Source organism: Hemibagrus wyckioides, linkage group LG28 (genome assembly GCF_019097595.1).
Source record: "Hemibagrus wyckioides isolate EC202008001 linkage group LG28, SWU_Hwy_1.0, whole genome shotgun sequence".
Taxonomy (NCBI): Eukaryota; Metazoa; Chordata; class Actinopteri; order Siluriformes; family Bagridae; genus Hemibagrus; species Hemibagrus wyckioides.
In genome coordinates this window covers 10,679,524-10,692,528 of record NC_080737.1, presented here as the reverse complement: position 1 = coordinate 10,692,528, position 13,005 = coordinate 10,679,524, and the positions used below count along the sequence as shown (strand labels likewise).

The window sequence follows — 13,005 nt, the reverse complement described above, 5'->3', positions numbered from 1 at the left end:
AAAAAACAACAACAACAAAACACAGTTTCAATCCTGCCTTTATATATTAATTGCTATAAATACTTGGTATAAGCACATCACTGACCTTCCAAAGTAGTAAAAAAAAAAAAAGATTTTTACAAAATTCCTTATGGGTATTCTGTAAGGTACATCATTTGGACATGAAAAGGATGTTTGGACACAACGTTGCAGTGCAAGAATATAAAATATACTCTTTTTGTACTCACAAAAAGACTCCACAGTGTGTCATTGAGTTCGTTGGTAGCCTAAAATATAGACTGCTTATGACACACCTCATTATTTCTAGAATATTTAATGGTTTAAAAATGTTACAAGTTTTTTTTTCCAGCACTATTAATTTGTTATTGATCCGATACATTCAATCCGAATCTGGCAACCCTACAGCCATCCCTGTATAAGTGTGACACCTGGGGGAGAGGCGTCGACTCTTCAAATCAGTGGATCTGGAGGCGTGGGTCAGTAGAGCAAGGCGTCCTGGTCTGTGGAAGGTGGTCATTTGGGGGTTTTGAACCTCAAGCCAGCAATATTCCATCTGGGTCTGTGTTGCAGCCATTATTTACCATCATTTTTGCATGGAAGTCGGCAACGCCTAAAACTAAACAGGTAAATGGTGCTACAGCATCTCGGTCACATTTTTCTATCCTTTTATTACATTTTAAACACCGTGGTTATGTTGATTATTAAACATGAAGGGAATATGACATTTGCAATGCCAAACTGTTCAACACGACTGATTTTAAGGGGCGTTGCGTGTTTAGGAACGTGAAATGAATCACATTTAAACTTAATTGAAATTGATTTTTTAAAAACTAACTTTTTCTTCTGGAATTCAGTAATGTTTACCTCGGTGTATCTCCATCCTGCGGGTTTATTTCATTTTGTACTTCGCATTTAGTTCAGTTTTTACTGTTAGTTCACACCTGACTCCACTCAAGTAGCTTATTAATTCTCCAGAAGGTGTTAAAAGAAGGCTTGGACTTTAGGAGTAATAGCAGGGGACAGTGCAATAGAAACTACTACGCAATGCTGAATGTTACATTATATCCACAATAGTATGCCTTGTGATCACGTTTACACCTGATAATTTGACGCTTAATGACGCTTAAAGTTAATTAATCTGGTCTATTGGCATCTCAGATTGTCCGTCAAGCGGTCACCTTTTTATCTTCCGGAAACGTAGATTTTTGTTCCATTTGTCAGGGTTATTTATATTTTATTAGTATTTATTTGCGTTTTGAACTCATAACCTTGACTTCTGTCTAGAAGATGATCAATTAAATGTGGAAATGACTTCATGTTCTTACTCCTTTTCCTTCTTCATGATCTACTGATGCACTTTAGATCAATTCAGTTTATTTGTATAACGCTTTTCACAATGGACATTGTCTCAAAGCAGCTTTATAGAAGTATAAACATAGAGGAAAAAAATGATTGTTTTAAAGTGATCCCTAATGAGCAAGCCTGAGGTGATAATAATAACCTCATACAGAAGCTTCATGATTATTAAGTATTTAGATGATTTTCAATCACTGATTGCGTTTCTCTCCAGTGTACTCTCTAATTTTTAGTGTTTTAACTACTTGCAGTTGCATTGCAACAAGTACTTTTCCTGGTTCTTTACAACATGGCTTTTCTGTCTTGGTCAAAAATATTCTGTGGTCTTAAATAACCTTTATTTTTATTATGTTTAAAAAAACAAACAAATGTTGACTTCCATTTTGAAGCTTTAGCCATCCCTACTACTTTATGCCTCTTAATGTCTTACCCGCTTACTGTTTGTAGAAATGATGGCGGTAGCAATTTTAGCCTTGTTAAATTTGTTAACATGTAACCTTGTTAGGTAAACATTTCTATTTAGCCTACTGATTCAGAACTGTGGGGTGGTTTTATGAGTGCCTTAAACTTTTGCTGACCGCTGCAATTTAAGGAACTGCAACTGGTACACACAATTCATCTTTGTTACTGAACAGCCAGAATGATGAGCCTAGCCAAACATGCGCAGATCATTTTCTGTTCTGCCAACTGGTTATTTAAATAGATTATTGTTCTTTTAATATATTGTACATGATTATAGTGGGATAAACTTTTATGCACAACACTGATGACTAAAGTACAAATAGTAACACAAGTTTACAAACTACACTTCATGTAAAACCCTTAATGTAACCTGATGCTTGTCACTTCTCTTCTAATGTTCTAACAAAAATAAATATGTACTGAAATTTTAATTGTTCTTGCGCCTGACCTATAACAAAATACTTGTATGCACTTTTATTGTGAGTTAAGCACTACTATGTGTTCAGTTAAGTGTAATCTTGCTCTGATCTGTATAGAGCTGCTGTTTTCTCCTGAAGTTAATCTTAACATTAATTCCTTAGTTAGCATGACACTGAAGAATGATGGTACTCATGTGATTGAGCAGAAGCCTGGGTTAATGTTAAAACCACAGCAAATGAACATCACAAGATTTAGACATGTTCAGGTAGTTATAGATCCGGATGTGATTTTATGAGTTCATCTGTTACTGCTTGCTCCTAGTGTTTTTCAGTTGAAGTAAACTTGCAAGTCTCACTTACAATTTATCCATACTTGTTTGAAAAAGCCAAAATCCAAATGTAGAGTTCTGATTGGAACATACTGGTAAATGTGATTGGAAAGTCTCATTATCTTTTGCCTGTCAATATACTGATTTTGATGAGACTGAATATCATAAGACATGCATTATGATTGTGCAGTTGGATTTAATTGGGTAACCTTTGAACATAGCCAACCTTTGACCATGAAATTCTTAACACTTCTCAGTACACTGAACAGCCAAGCACATCATCAAAAAGGTAGGATTCTTTCCCCTTCTACCACAGTTACTAAGTTGGATGTATTTTTCTGAGACTTGCATGCTTTAACAGAATAGGAAATCATTATTTATGAAGCTGGAAACTTAAAATAAATACTGTTATTTATTTCGTCTTCATCTTCAAAACGGTACAGATTAGAGTGGTGTTGAATTTCTGTGGAAGGCTGTAGTAATTTTGCTGTTATAAGGGAAAGGGGGGGGCACTCTGTCAGCTTTTCTATACATCTATTCTTTTAATCTGGAATTGCCTTTGTTTTTCTTCCTTTTCCAAAGAAGCAGGAAACATTCTTGCTGACTCTAGAATTGAAACCACCCAAGTTCATGCTCACTTGCACAAGTCCCAATGTAAAGTGCAAAAAGTGCTACAAAGAGGCTTTTTTTTTTTCTTCTCTGGTGGGAAATTGCTCAACACTGTCCTGTCAATGCAAAGGGAAAGATCATTCATTTTTTTTATGTTTATAGCATTGTTCTTTTCACACTTACTACAATTAATTTTCCCTTCTCCTAGAGCCCAGTGCTGAGGATGTGTGGATTCTGAATAGCCTAACTGCACGTGTTCCCTTGTTTTGAGGAGCCTTGTGTGCCCTTTTTCTTCGTGCCCCAAAGTGCTTCTACCATGTCAACAGAAGTACAGCCTATGCCTGTAGCCACTGCAGGACCCACTGCTGAGCCTGCACTGCCTGCTGTTGCCACAGAGACCAACGCAGTTGTAACTGAAAACCCTCCAGCCACAACTGCTGTTTCAACACCAACCACAAGCAAATTTTTCTCAAGAGAAAAAAAGAGAGGTACATGGATTTGTTCTGATATCTTGGGCAGGAGTTTCTTCAAGTTTTATAGAAGTTCTCTGTGTAATTTGGGTCCTTGTCTGGATGACTGCCTTCTCACCCTAAATGTTTCAGGGTTTTTTTTTCCCTTCCTCTGCATTGTTCTTGTTTTTCCCTTGATCTTTGTTTTCAGCTCCAGAGAGGACAGATGAGTACCTGCTGGCCAGGTTTCAAGGGGATGGTGTTAGATATAAAGCCAAACTGATTGGCATTGACGATGTGCCTGAAGCTCGAGGGGACAAAATGAGTCAGGACTCCATGATGAAACTGAAGGTACAGATCCAAAGTGGATGATGACATGCATTCCTTTGCTGTGGTTTACGATTTTAGCATTTAGACCCAACATGCTAAAGCCAAGAACTTTCCAACAGAGTCGTAAGACCTTTTTAATGCTTCATTTAATAAAGCGAACATTGTTGTGACTTCTATAGGAACCACTTCTGTGGTATTGCAGTTTCTGAGTCTGTGTGTGTGTTTTCTCTAGGGCATGGCAGTAGCTGCTCGTTCCCAAGGCAAACACAAACAAAGAATCTGGGTGAACATCTCTCTAGATGGAATTAAAATAATTGATGAAAAGACTGGTGTAAGAAACACGATCATGGTTTTCTTGGTCATTTGTTTCCAATATTCTGATATCCACGCCTGCATTTTTGTGATTGCTTCTTTTGCTGACACTTATGTTTTGTTCCTCCTACAGGTGATTGAACATGAGCATGCAGTGAATAAGATCTCCTTTATTGCTCGTGACATCACAGATAATCGAGCGTTTGGATACGTGTGTGGGGCAGAAGGCCAACATCAGTTCTTTGCCATTAAGACTGCTCAGCAGGTTTCCGCTGGTTCATGGCTCCTAAGCAATTGACTGCTTTTTGTTTTAAGAATTTGTTAGCAGTTTAGATTTGCTTATGTGGTTTGTAACTTGTACGACACGTTCTTGGCATGGAACAGAAACCACATTTTCCCAAATATAAGCATTATACTCCTGAAGGAAGTGTGGCTTAGTTAAAATGCCATATTATTCCAGTTTGATTTTTTTTTGTTTGGCATTTATTTATTTTTTTTACTTAAACTTAAAAATATCTGCAGTTGATCGCCTACAATTTAGTTCAGTTTAGTTTTTTTTTTTTTTTTTCCAAGATATATTTTTTTTTCACCCATCAAGAGAATTCTTTCTTTTTTCTTTTTTTTTTTTTTGACAATCCTGCAGGCACAACCACTGGTCATGGATCTTAAAGATCTATTCCAGGTGATCTTCAATACAAAGCAGAAAGAAGCTGAAGCTACACAGAAGGTATCAGCTCCTAAAAGCTGGCAGGGAAATGTGTATTGCAATGGGACAACTTTTTTTTTTTTTTTTTTTTTTTTTTTTTTATTTGATGGTTTTAGTACCTAAATATTTTGAAAGATTACGGTTATTTTTTTTTTTTACTAATGCGTAACAATGTTCAATCGTTTGCATAACTGAGCCTGTAGTTTGGCACAACATGCACTATATTGCCAAAAGTATTCGCTCACCCATCCAAATAATCAGAATCGGGTGTTCCAATCACTTCCATGGCCACAGGTGTATAAAATCAAGCACCTAGGCATGCAGACTGTTTTTACAAACATTTGTGAAAGAATGGGTCGCTCTCAGGAGCTCAGTGAATTCCAGCGTGGAACTGTGATAGGATGCCACCTGTGCAACAAATCCAGTCGTGAAATTTCCTCTCTCCTAAATATTCCACAGTCAACTGTCAGCTGTATTATAAGAACGTGGAAGTGTTTGGGAACGACAGCAACTCAGCCACAAAGTGGCGAAGTGGTAGGCCACCTAAACTGACGGAGTGGGGTCAGCGGATGCTGAGGCGCATAGTGCGAAGAGGTCGCCAACTTTCTGCAGAGTCAATCGCTACAGACCTCCAAACTTCATGTGGCCTTCAGATTAGTTCAAGAACAGTGTGCAGAGAGCTTCATGGAATGGGTTTCCATGGCTGAGCAGCTGCATCCAAGCCATACATCACCAAGTGCAATGCAAAGCGTCGGATGCAGTGGTGTAAAGCACGCCGCCACTGGACTCTAGAGCAGTGGAGACGCGTTCTCTGGAGTGACGAATCGCGCTTCTCCATCTGGCAATCTGATGGACGAGTCTGGGTTTGGCGGTTGCCAGGAGAACGGTACTTGTCTGACTGCATTGTGCCAAGTGTAAAGTTTGGTGGAGGGGGGATTATGGTGTGGGGTTGTTTTTCAGGAGCTGGGCTTGGCCTCTTAGTTCCAGTGAAAGGAACTCTGAATGCTTCAGCATACCAAGACATTTTGGACAATTCCATGCTCCCAACTTTGTGGGAACAGTTTGGAGCTGGCCCCTTCCTCTTCCAACATGACTGTGCACCAGTGCACAAAGCAAGGTCCATAAAGACATGGATGACAGAGTCTGGTGTGGAGGAACTTGACTGGCCTGCACAGAGTCCTGACCTCAACCCGATAGAACACCTTTGGGATGAATTAGAGCAGAGACTGAGAGCCAGGCCTTCTCGTCCAACGTCGGTGTGTGTGATCTCAAATGTGCTTCTGGAAGAATGGTCAAAAATTCCCATAAACACACTCCTAAACCTTGTGGACAGCCTTCCCAGAAGAGTTGAAGCTGTTATAGCTGCAAAGGGTGGACCGACGTCATATTGAACCCTATGGATTAGGAATGGGATGTCACTTAAGTTCATATGTGAGTCAAGGCAGGTGAGCGAATACTTTTGGCAATATAGTGTACATTCAAAAATCATATTTTCTATATATATAATTTTTCTACCCTCTCCATTGTAGAGCAGGATTTTGAAGCCATTATTTTTCCTTATGCAAATTTATGTCTACAATGGTGAATGATTTGTCTGTCAATCACTTACTGCTTCATATATTCAGTGTAAATGTACTCTAAGATCCATACAACATAAATTTGAGCAAACATTACTAAATAACAGTGGCTATTTTTATCTTTTGCATTCAGATTATCTATTTGAGTTGGCTTGTATAAATAAGTTTTTTTTTTAAAAAAAAAAAAAAAAAAAAAGAAACGTGTACAACATATGCAAGCAAATATCTATTTAATCTTTTGTTATTTAGAACCTCAGAGTTGCCATTTTGCACAAGGGGCCTAGAATATCCTATGGCAAAGCCTCTTGACTTGTCATTGTTCAGCAGATAAATATGACTCCATGGCATCATTCACATGTGGTAGGACTTGCTGAGTGAAAGTGCATGTAATTGTTCTTCACAGAATGATCTGTTATAAATGTAGCCTGTATTGAACAGCAAAAAATGGTTCTTTAAAAAAAACAAAACAAAAAAAAACATGATACTCTAGTGGTTATTTGCAAAATGTGTTTTCTGTATCCTTTTCCAATAAAAAGACTAAGATAAAACCTTGCTAATACTTTTTTTTCCTTTGTTTTAGGATGACACCAGTACTGTTGAGGTAGGTCTTTTTTATTACTTTTATTTATTATTATTATTATTATTATTATTATTATTATTATTACCCCCCCCAACTGCCATAACTACTATAACTCTGTCTAAAGAATGGAAGTGATGCTTTGCTCAGTCTGGATGATCAGGTGGCAACCGTAAAAGTAAGATTTCTAAATTAGTCAACTTTAATCAGAATATATAAATACTCCCTTATGTCTGTTTAAAAGGATGAAGCATTCATTGTCTCTCTCTGCATACAGACTGTGGAACAGATAGACATTTTTGGGGACATGTCCACACCCCCAGATATCAACTCTCCTACGGTAATGCATGGTTATTCCTCACTAGTACTCACTGAAAGTTCAACTTATGCTTTAAACTGCAACACTTATTGACATCTGTGTGCAAGGTTTGAGCTTGTACTTACATTTTATTTTCTTCAGATTTTTTGTGATCAGGATGCTTGGACAAATCACACAGGGATGAATCTTTTTCTTGATTAGCATATAATCAGCAGATGTAACACAAAGCCACATAATAAACAAAGCTTTATGCACAATTAAGCTTTTACCCCTTTTTTTCCCCCCAAGATGTTCTATTTCTTTTTATCTTTCCAGGCAAAGTCTAACAAGCATTAATAGCAACGTGGCAAACTGTAATGGCTAGTATCAAAATGAAGCATTTGAAATGCTTGCTTTTGTGCTTCAGAAGTAGGCAAACTGTACATTTATACACACTCAAAGAAAGTGGCCGTCGCTGGGGTGATACCCTGAAGGGTACAATTTTGTACCTCTAGCTGTACCTTTATAACTTGTTTTGGGAACATAATTGTACCCCAAGTACCTATTGTGTACCCTTTAAAGGTGCCATTATATTTTGTTTGCAGTCCTGGCCAATTTCACAAGGGAAATTTGTAGTCCAATAGTTATGGTTTCTCTTACTGCTGCATCTCTGGGCAACCCATCTGTTTTTACCTAAACCAATTACTAGAGCATGAAGGACTAACCACTGATTTTTGTCTCCTCTCCTGCACTTTTCTTTTTTATACTCTTGCCTTCTATTTTCCAATTCTCCCATCCTCCTTTATAATTAGCTGGACAGTGTTTTGTTGCTGGGGCTTGCTCCTGTGATTGATGCCAATCAGAACCACCTTAAAGGCAATCCTTTCATCTCTTATCCGTCGGTTCCTTGCAACACACCCAGTGATGCCCATTTCTCTTCCACATTAGATACATTTTTTAGTCCCACTCCAGTCCCATCTGGTAATGACCCCTTTGCTCCAACTAGTGGCCAGTGTAACACTTCCATTTCTACTGTTTCTCCCATGTCCTCTAATTGTGCATCAGTTACTCCTGACTGCCTCTTGAAAGGACCAGTTGGGCAAAATGGCCTGAGTGGTGACTCTGCATCTAGCAGTCACATTTTTAATGGACAGACTGGCCAGTACCCACATAAGGGCAACAATCAACCACTTGCGTTTCCTTTAAGGGAGATGAATGATGGAAAAAATCAGACCCTTCCTTTTCCCAACTTAATTAATCAAACAAGACCCCATCTGCCCCAAACCCCTTCACCACTCTGTAATGGTCTCAGCAACTCTTTGCATCCTATGTTTCATTCTCCACTCCTCTGCAAAAGTGAAAGTATGCCACCTGTTGTGCAAAACGGAGGGGTGATGGCCATTTGTCCCCCACCACCAAGCTCTAAGTCTGGCCATGTACAGAGGAGACAGAAGGTGAACATTTAAGTTTTCTTTTTTTGAGGCTGGTGAAGGGATGGATTTATGTATTTATTAATTTTTGCATCTGTGGTCATTAGTTGGTGTTTTATTGTAACTGGGGGCTCCTTTTCCTATATCTGCTTATTTTGAGCTCAGTTGGAGTTTTTCATATTTCTATATCTGCTGGTGTTTCCTCCCACCTTGCAAAATGGGCTTGTTTGGCTACACTTAATTCTCCATAGGTGTAAATTATATAAGTGTTTTAATCTGTGGACATGTTGCCCATTGTAATTATAATCCCTTGCAACAGTTACCAGGAGAAAGGGGGAAATTGAAATGTTAAATTGTTCACTTAACAATTAAATTCTTCCTGGTTTGAGCTTTTTGATGAGCACTGTGCAGTCTGTATGCTTATAAACCTAAATTGGTTTTAAAAGTGAAACTGTCTGCTTTGTATTCCTCAGTGGAAGGTAGATTCTATCTGGGTTTTTCCCCCCCTTTCTTCTTTTTTTTATTATTATTAATTTATTTTTTTTTAATAAATTTGAAACATCTGTTGTGTCTTTTGTATAATTTGGGTGTGGGTGATCTTTGCTCCCTCCATAGTCTCCTGGAAATGAAATGTTTGGGGCCAATGTATTTGCATCACCAGTTCAGGGTGAGGGTCCATACACGGCTCAGTCCGGCTCTTCAATTTCAGCAGATCTGTTCAACCCTATAACCACCACCTCCCCAGCTGCTCTTGGTTAGTGAACACTTTCAGTATTTGTCAGTCTAACAAGGTATGTTTTGTCTGTATAAATGATGCCATGATTATGCAGTGAATAAAACTTTTGATACTTATGTAAGACCATATGTTATATTAAACATTGTTTCCTTCCTGCATTTTAGCATCAAGGTCATTGGGACCACCATCCGTTCAAGCTCCTACAACTGGTCCATGGGTTCAACCAGCCCTGTCCCTGTTTCCTCCCCAGGGTTCTGCCCCCCAAGCACCAGTCCAGGGTGCATCAGTAAATTGTCTTCCCCAGCCCTGTACGTTTGGGGGAGCACCGTTACCTCAGTGGGGACAGCAGCTGCCCTCTTCTTTTGGCACTCCAGCTGCCACTCAAGCTTGGGGCCAACCAGCAACCACAGCAGCCATGAGTGCCTGGCCCCAGTCTGCCACTGTGTCCAACCCATTTCAGCCCAGTTCATTCCCTCCTATGATGGCTCCTCCTGGAGGAATAAAAACAGGGCAGACATCTTCAGGTGTCCCTCCTCTGCCTCGTCGGCCACCCCCTACAAAAGAAGAGGTACCTCCTGTTAAAAATGCTTTCACAGCTTTGGACCCACTTGGTGGGAAGGAGCAGAAAACTGGGAAGGATATGTTCAAAAATTTCCAGATGGCAAAACCTGGAAGTGCCACTCCGGCAGGCCAAAACACCAACGGTTCATTTGAACAGTACTTTTCCAACAAAGTTGGTGTAGCCCAAGAAGCAGCTGACCATGATGACTTTGACATCAGCCAGATCTCTGCAAAATCCACTGGTAATTACCTGGACATGATTTGACTTATGACAATATGATCGATCTACACTTAATCTTTTTTTTATTTTCAGAGCCTCTAAATCCTGCACTTCGGGCCTCTACAACTACTGCCATAGCTCTGGCTCCAACCTTGACCCCTTCCTCAGCAGGAGTGCTCCTGGATGCTGCTTTCACTCCTAATCCTGCCCCAAGCCCATTGGGCCCAGATCCTTTACCAGCAGCTGACCTTTTTGATGACACTTTTGGAAGCAGCTTTTTAGCACCACCTACAACAACAGTAAATGGTTACAGTACTATGTTAAACAAGTATCTCACTTAAGTAATTATAAGTGACCGATGTAGTTAAATGGGCCTGGACAATTGGTAGAATGTGTTCACATTAGGCCAGGATAGAACACGGTTACTCACGTAGTTGTGTAATGTAATCTTTCCTTTGCAGGGTGGCCTAGCTACACAAACCAGTGCAAAAGCTGATCCTTTTGTGGACCCTTTTGGAGGAAATCCTTTTGCCTAAGCATTCTAAAAATCCTGCTCTTTTGAGGTATGTAACACTCATGTTAAGAGTTGGGACAGCATAGTAGGCCAATAGTTGTCATTTTGGGCACCTCAGGAAGTTAAGACTGCATGTTACAGAAGTATGAAAATTAGAACCTGTCCAAACCACTATAAAGGTCAAATAGTTCTAGACCTGTCTGGTGGATACTCTGTAATAGGCTTATTTTGGACCACTTAATACGTGTACGTCTTATTTAAAAAGAGCTATTTTCCAGTCAATAAATTGGTTGGGGTGGGATGGCTGTAATGTATGTTGGTTCAGTAATGGACAAACCTTTTTATTGTTTGCCATGTAGTGTATTTATAGAAATTCAATGAACACGGGACCATTACACCCATATGTGTGCCTTCTCCAAACGAGACAAAGTTGGATGCATACAATTGTATTAGGATATCCTTGTATGCTGTATCACTACAATTTCCCATGGCACAAAGCCAGCTCCGGTAATATATGGTTTATCGAGGCTAGGTTGAAGGAGCTGGGGTAGCCTGCTCAGAGACTTAACAGCATGCCTCCTCACCTGACATCAGTGCATGACCTCACTAATGCTCTTGTGGCTGAATGGGTAAATCCCCACTGTTGCATTCCACTCTTCAGGCTTTTCACTAGATTTTGTTAGTTTATTATTAGGAAAAGTTTAACCAAATTTGGGCTGAGAGCTCAATTCTTTTGGCATTATTGTGTAGATATTGGGGGATATCTTTTTGGGGATTATAATGTCAGTGAAGATTACATTTTGAGTGTGCTTCACCTGTGTTTATTATCCTGTATTTTCTCTTTCAGTTTCATCCTTATACAGAACATGGGGAAACCATCTGCAGCACTGTTTTGCACTCTTTCTTTCAGTCTGCACTCCACTGTCTAAATTATGCCTTGCATGCCCCCGCCTTAAAATAATATGATCTCGGTTTGGTTTATTAAATTGACTGCCTCCATTTCCCAGTGTTAATCACTTGAAAATGATTTTTGGCTGATGAGAGAAGGTCTGTGGTAAAATGACACACATCTGCCATGTTAAGGGATTTCAAAAACTGTATTTTGCTAGATTCTTATAATTGTCTGGAATTAAAGAAAGCATGAACTTGTGCCTTGCCTTGTTTACTTTCTTTTGAAAATTTGAAAGCATTTTTATTTACCTTTTTAAAAGAACATTACATTTATTTCTCTAAATATAATAAATCACTGTGGTACTAGGCCTGCTTGATGTCCAAAGAAGTAAGAAATGAAGCCAGGTGCTTTGTATCAAAATCAATTTTCTAGGAATTGCACGCTCTGAAGAGCAAATCGTCAATTAATAATCGTTTGGCTTTAACAAAGATCACATTCTAACATATTATGGAACCGCTTCAGAACAGGTTCATGTTTACTTTCACTTTTATTAAAGCAGCTATGATCCCTCATGCCCTAACCTTTTCTTTTTGCTTTCTTGAAGTTAAAATGACAAGTTTATAACCTTTTCTGCATTGTAGCTTCTCTGTAGCAAAGTTGTTCCCATGATGGAAACTCTATTAGAGGAGTCAAAAAAAAAAGAAAGTCATACATCCCATGCAATTTTTAAAAAAAATACTTTTAATCCACCCAATATAACCTTTGCTCATTTATATAATCAGAATTGCTTTATTTCAAAACTTAGTGTACATACATGTTTAATTTAAACACAGTTCTATTAGTTAAAACCTGATAGTAGTGCTGAATTGTGTATTGGTACCTTTTCTATGCAGCCTGTTTTTGGCTCTAAATGTTGTTTACAAAGAAACTGAATTCCTTTTCACTGATTAAGGGCACAAACTGTTCCTGCCCAGCTAGGGAAGCTTGCAGTTACTCCAGTGAGTTAAAGGGCACTAAGATGTGACCAGATTACAGAGACCATTGAAAGAACGCCATCACCAGTGTACCTATTGTCATCTGCCAAGAATTTGCCATTATTGCTTCAGAGCTATTAATATGGGAAGGATTGCGTTGCTGTGGGTATGTCAGACTGTAGCATCATGGTGAAAGCTTTACCTCACCCTTTTGTTGATGCTTGGGACTTGGAGTGAGGTGTTTGGCAGGGCAA

The 13,005-nt window shown here is 39.0% G+C and overlaps 2 protein-coding genes across 4 annotated transcripts in view; both read left to right on the top strand.

Annotated features, from left to right (window-relative positions):
* Window positions 1-338: 338 nt before the first annotated feature.
* dab2 (DAB adaptor protein 2) lies at window positions 339-12,035 on the top strand. 3 transcript variants are annotated; one of them, XM_058383153.1, is made up of 16 exons: window positions 339-624; window positions 2,824-2,855; window positions 3,384-3,663; window positions 3,836-3,975; window positions 4,187-4,285; window positions 4,400-4,531; window positions 4,910-4,993; window positions 7,130-7,150; window positions 7,254-7,304; window positions 7,404-7,466; window positions 8,237-8,878; window positions 9,470-9,608; window positions 9,755-10,393; window positions 10,465-10,670; window positions 10,833-10,934; window positions 11,733-12,035. In XM_058383153.1, exons 3-15 carry the CDS (start codon window positions 3,492-3,494, stop codon window positions 10,905-10,907), a joined length of 2,463 nt encoding a protein of 820 aa, XP_058239136.1. In that variant the 5' UTR covers window positions 339-624; window positions 2,824-2,855; window positions 3,384-3,491; the 3' UTR covers window positions 10,908-10,934; window positions 11,733-12,035. The 3 variants fall into 3 exon arrangements, with proteins under 3 accessions (XP_058239136.1, XP_058239135.1, XP_058239138.1); XM_058383152.1 differs by lacking the exon at window positions 2,824-2,855; XM_058383155.1 differs by lacking the exons at window positions 2,824-2,855; window positions 8,237-8,878.
* A 145-nt stretch (window positions 12,036-12,180) lies between these two features.
* Window positions 12,181-13,005, top strand: part of hspb15 (heat shock protein, alpha-crystallin-related, b15) — a 3,405-nt gene continuing 2,580 nt past the window's right edge. The window contains exon 1 of the mRNA XM_058383157.1: window positions 12,181-13,005. This exon is cut by the window's right edge and continues 499 nt beyond it. The gene's annotated coding sequence lies outside the window, so the exon portion shown is untranslated.

Bases quoted from the DNA above. Each gene is read 5' to 3' on its own strand.
- dab2 (XM_058383152.1), top strand. From the start codon at position 3,492: ATGTCAACAGAAGTACAGCCTATGCCTGTAGCCACTGCAGGACCCACT. The intron at 7,467-8,236 runs GTAATGCATGGT...CTTTATAATTAG, and splicing joins CAGATATCAACTCTCCTACG to CTGGACAGTGTTTTGTTGCT. The intron at 10,394-10,464 runs GTAATTACCTGG...TTTTATTTTCAG, and splicing joins GATCTCTGCAAAATCCACTG to AGCCTCTAAATCCTGCACTT.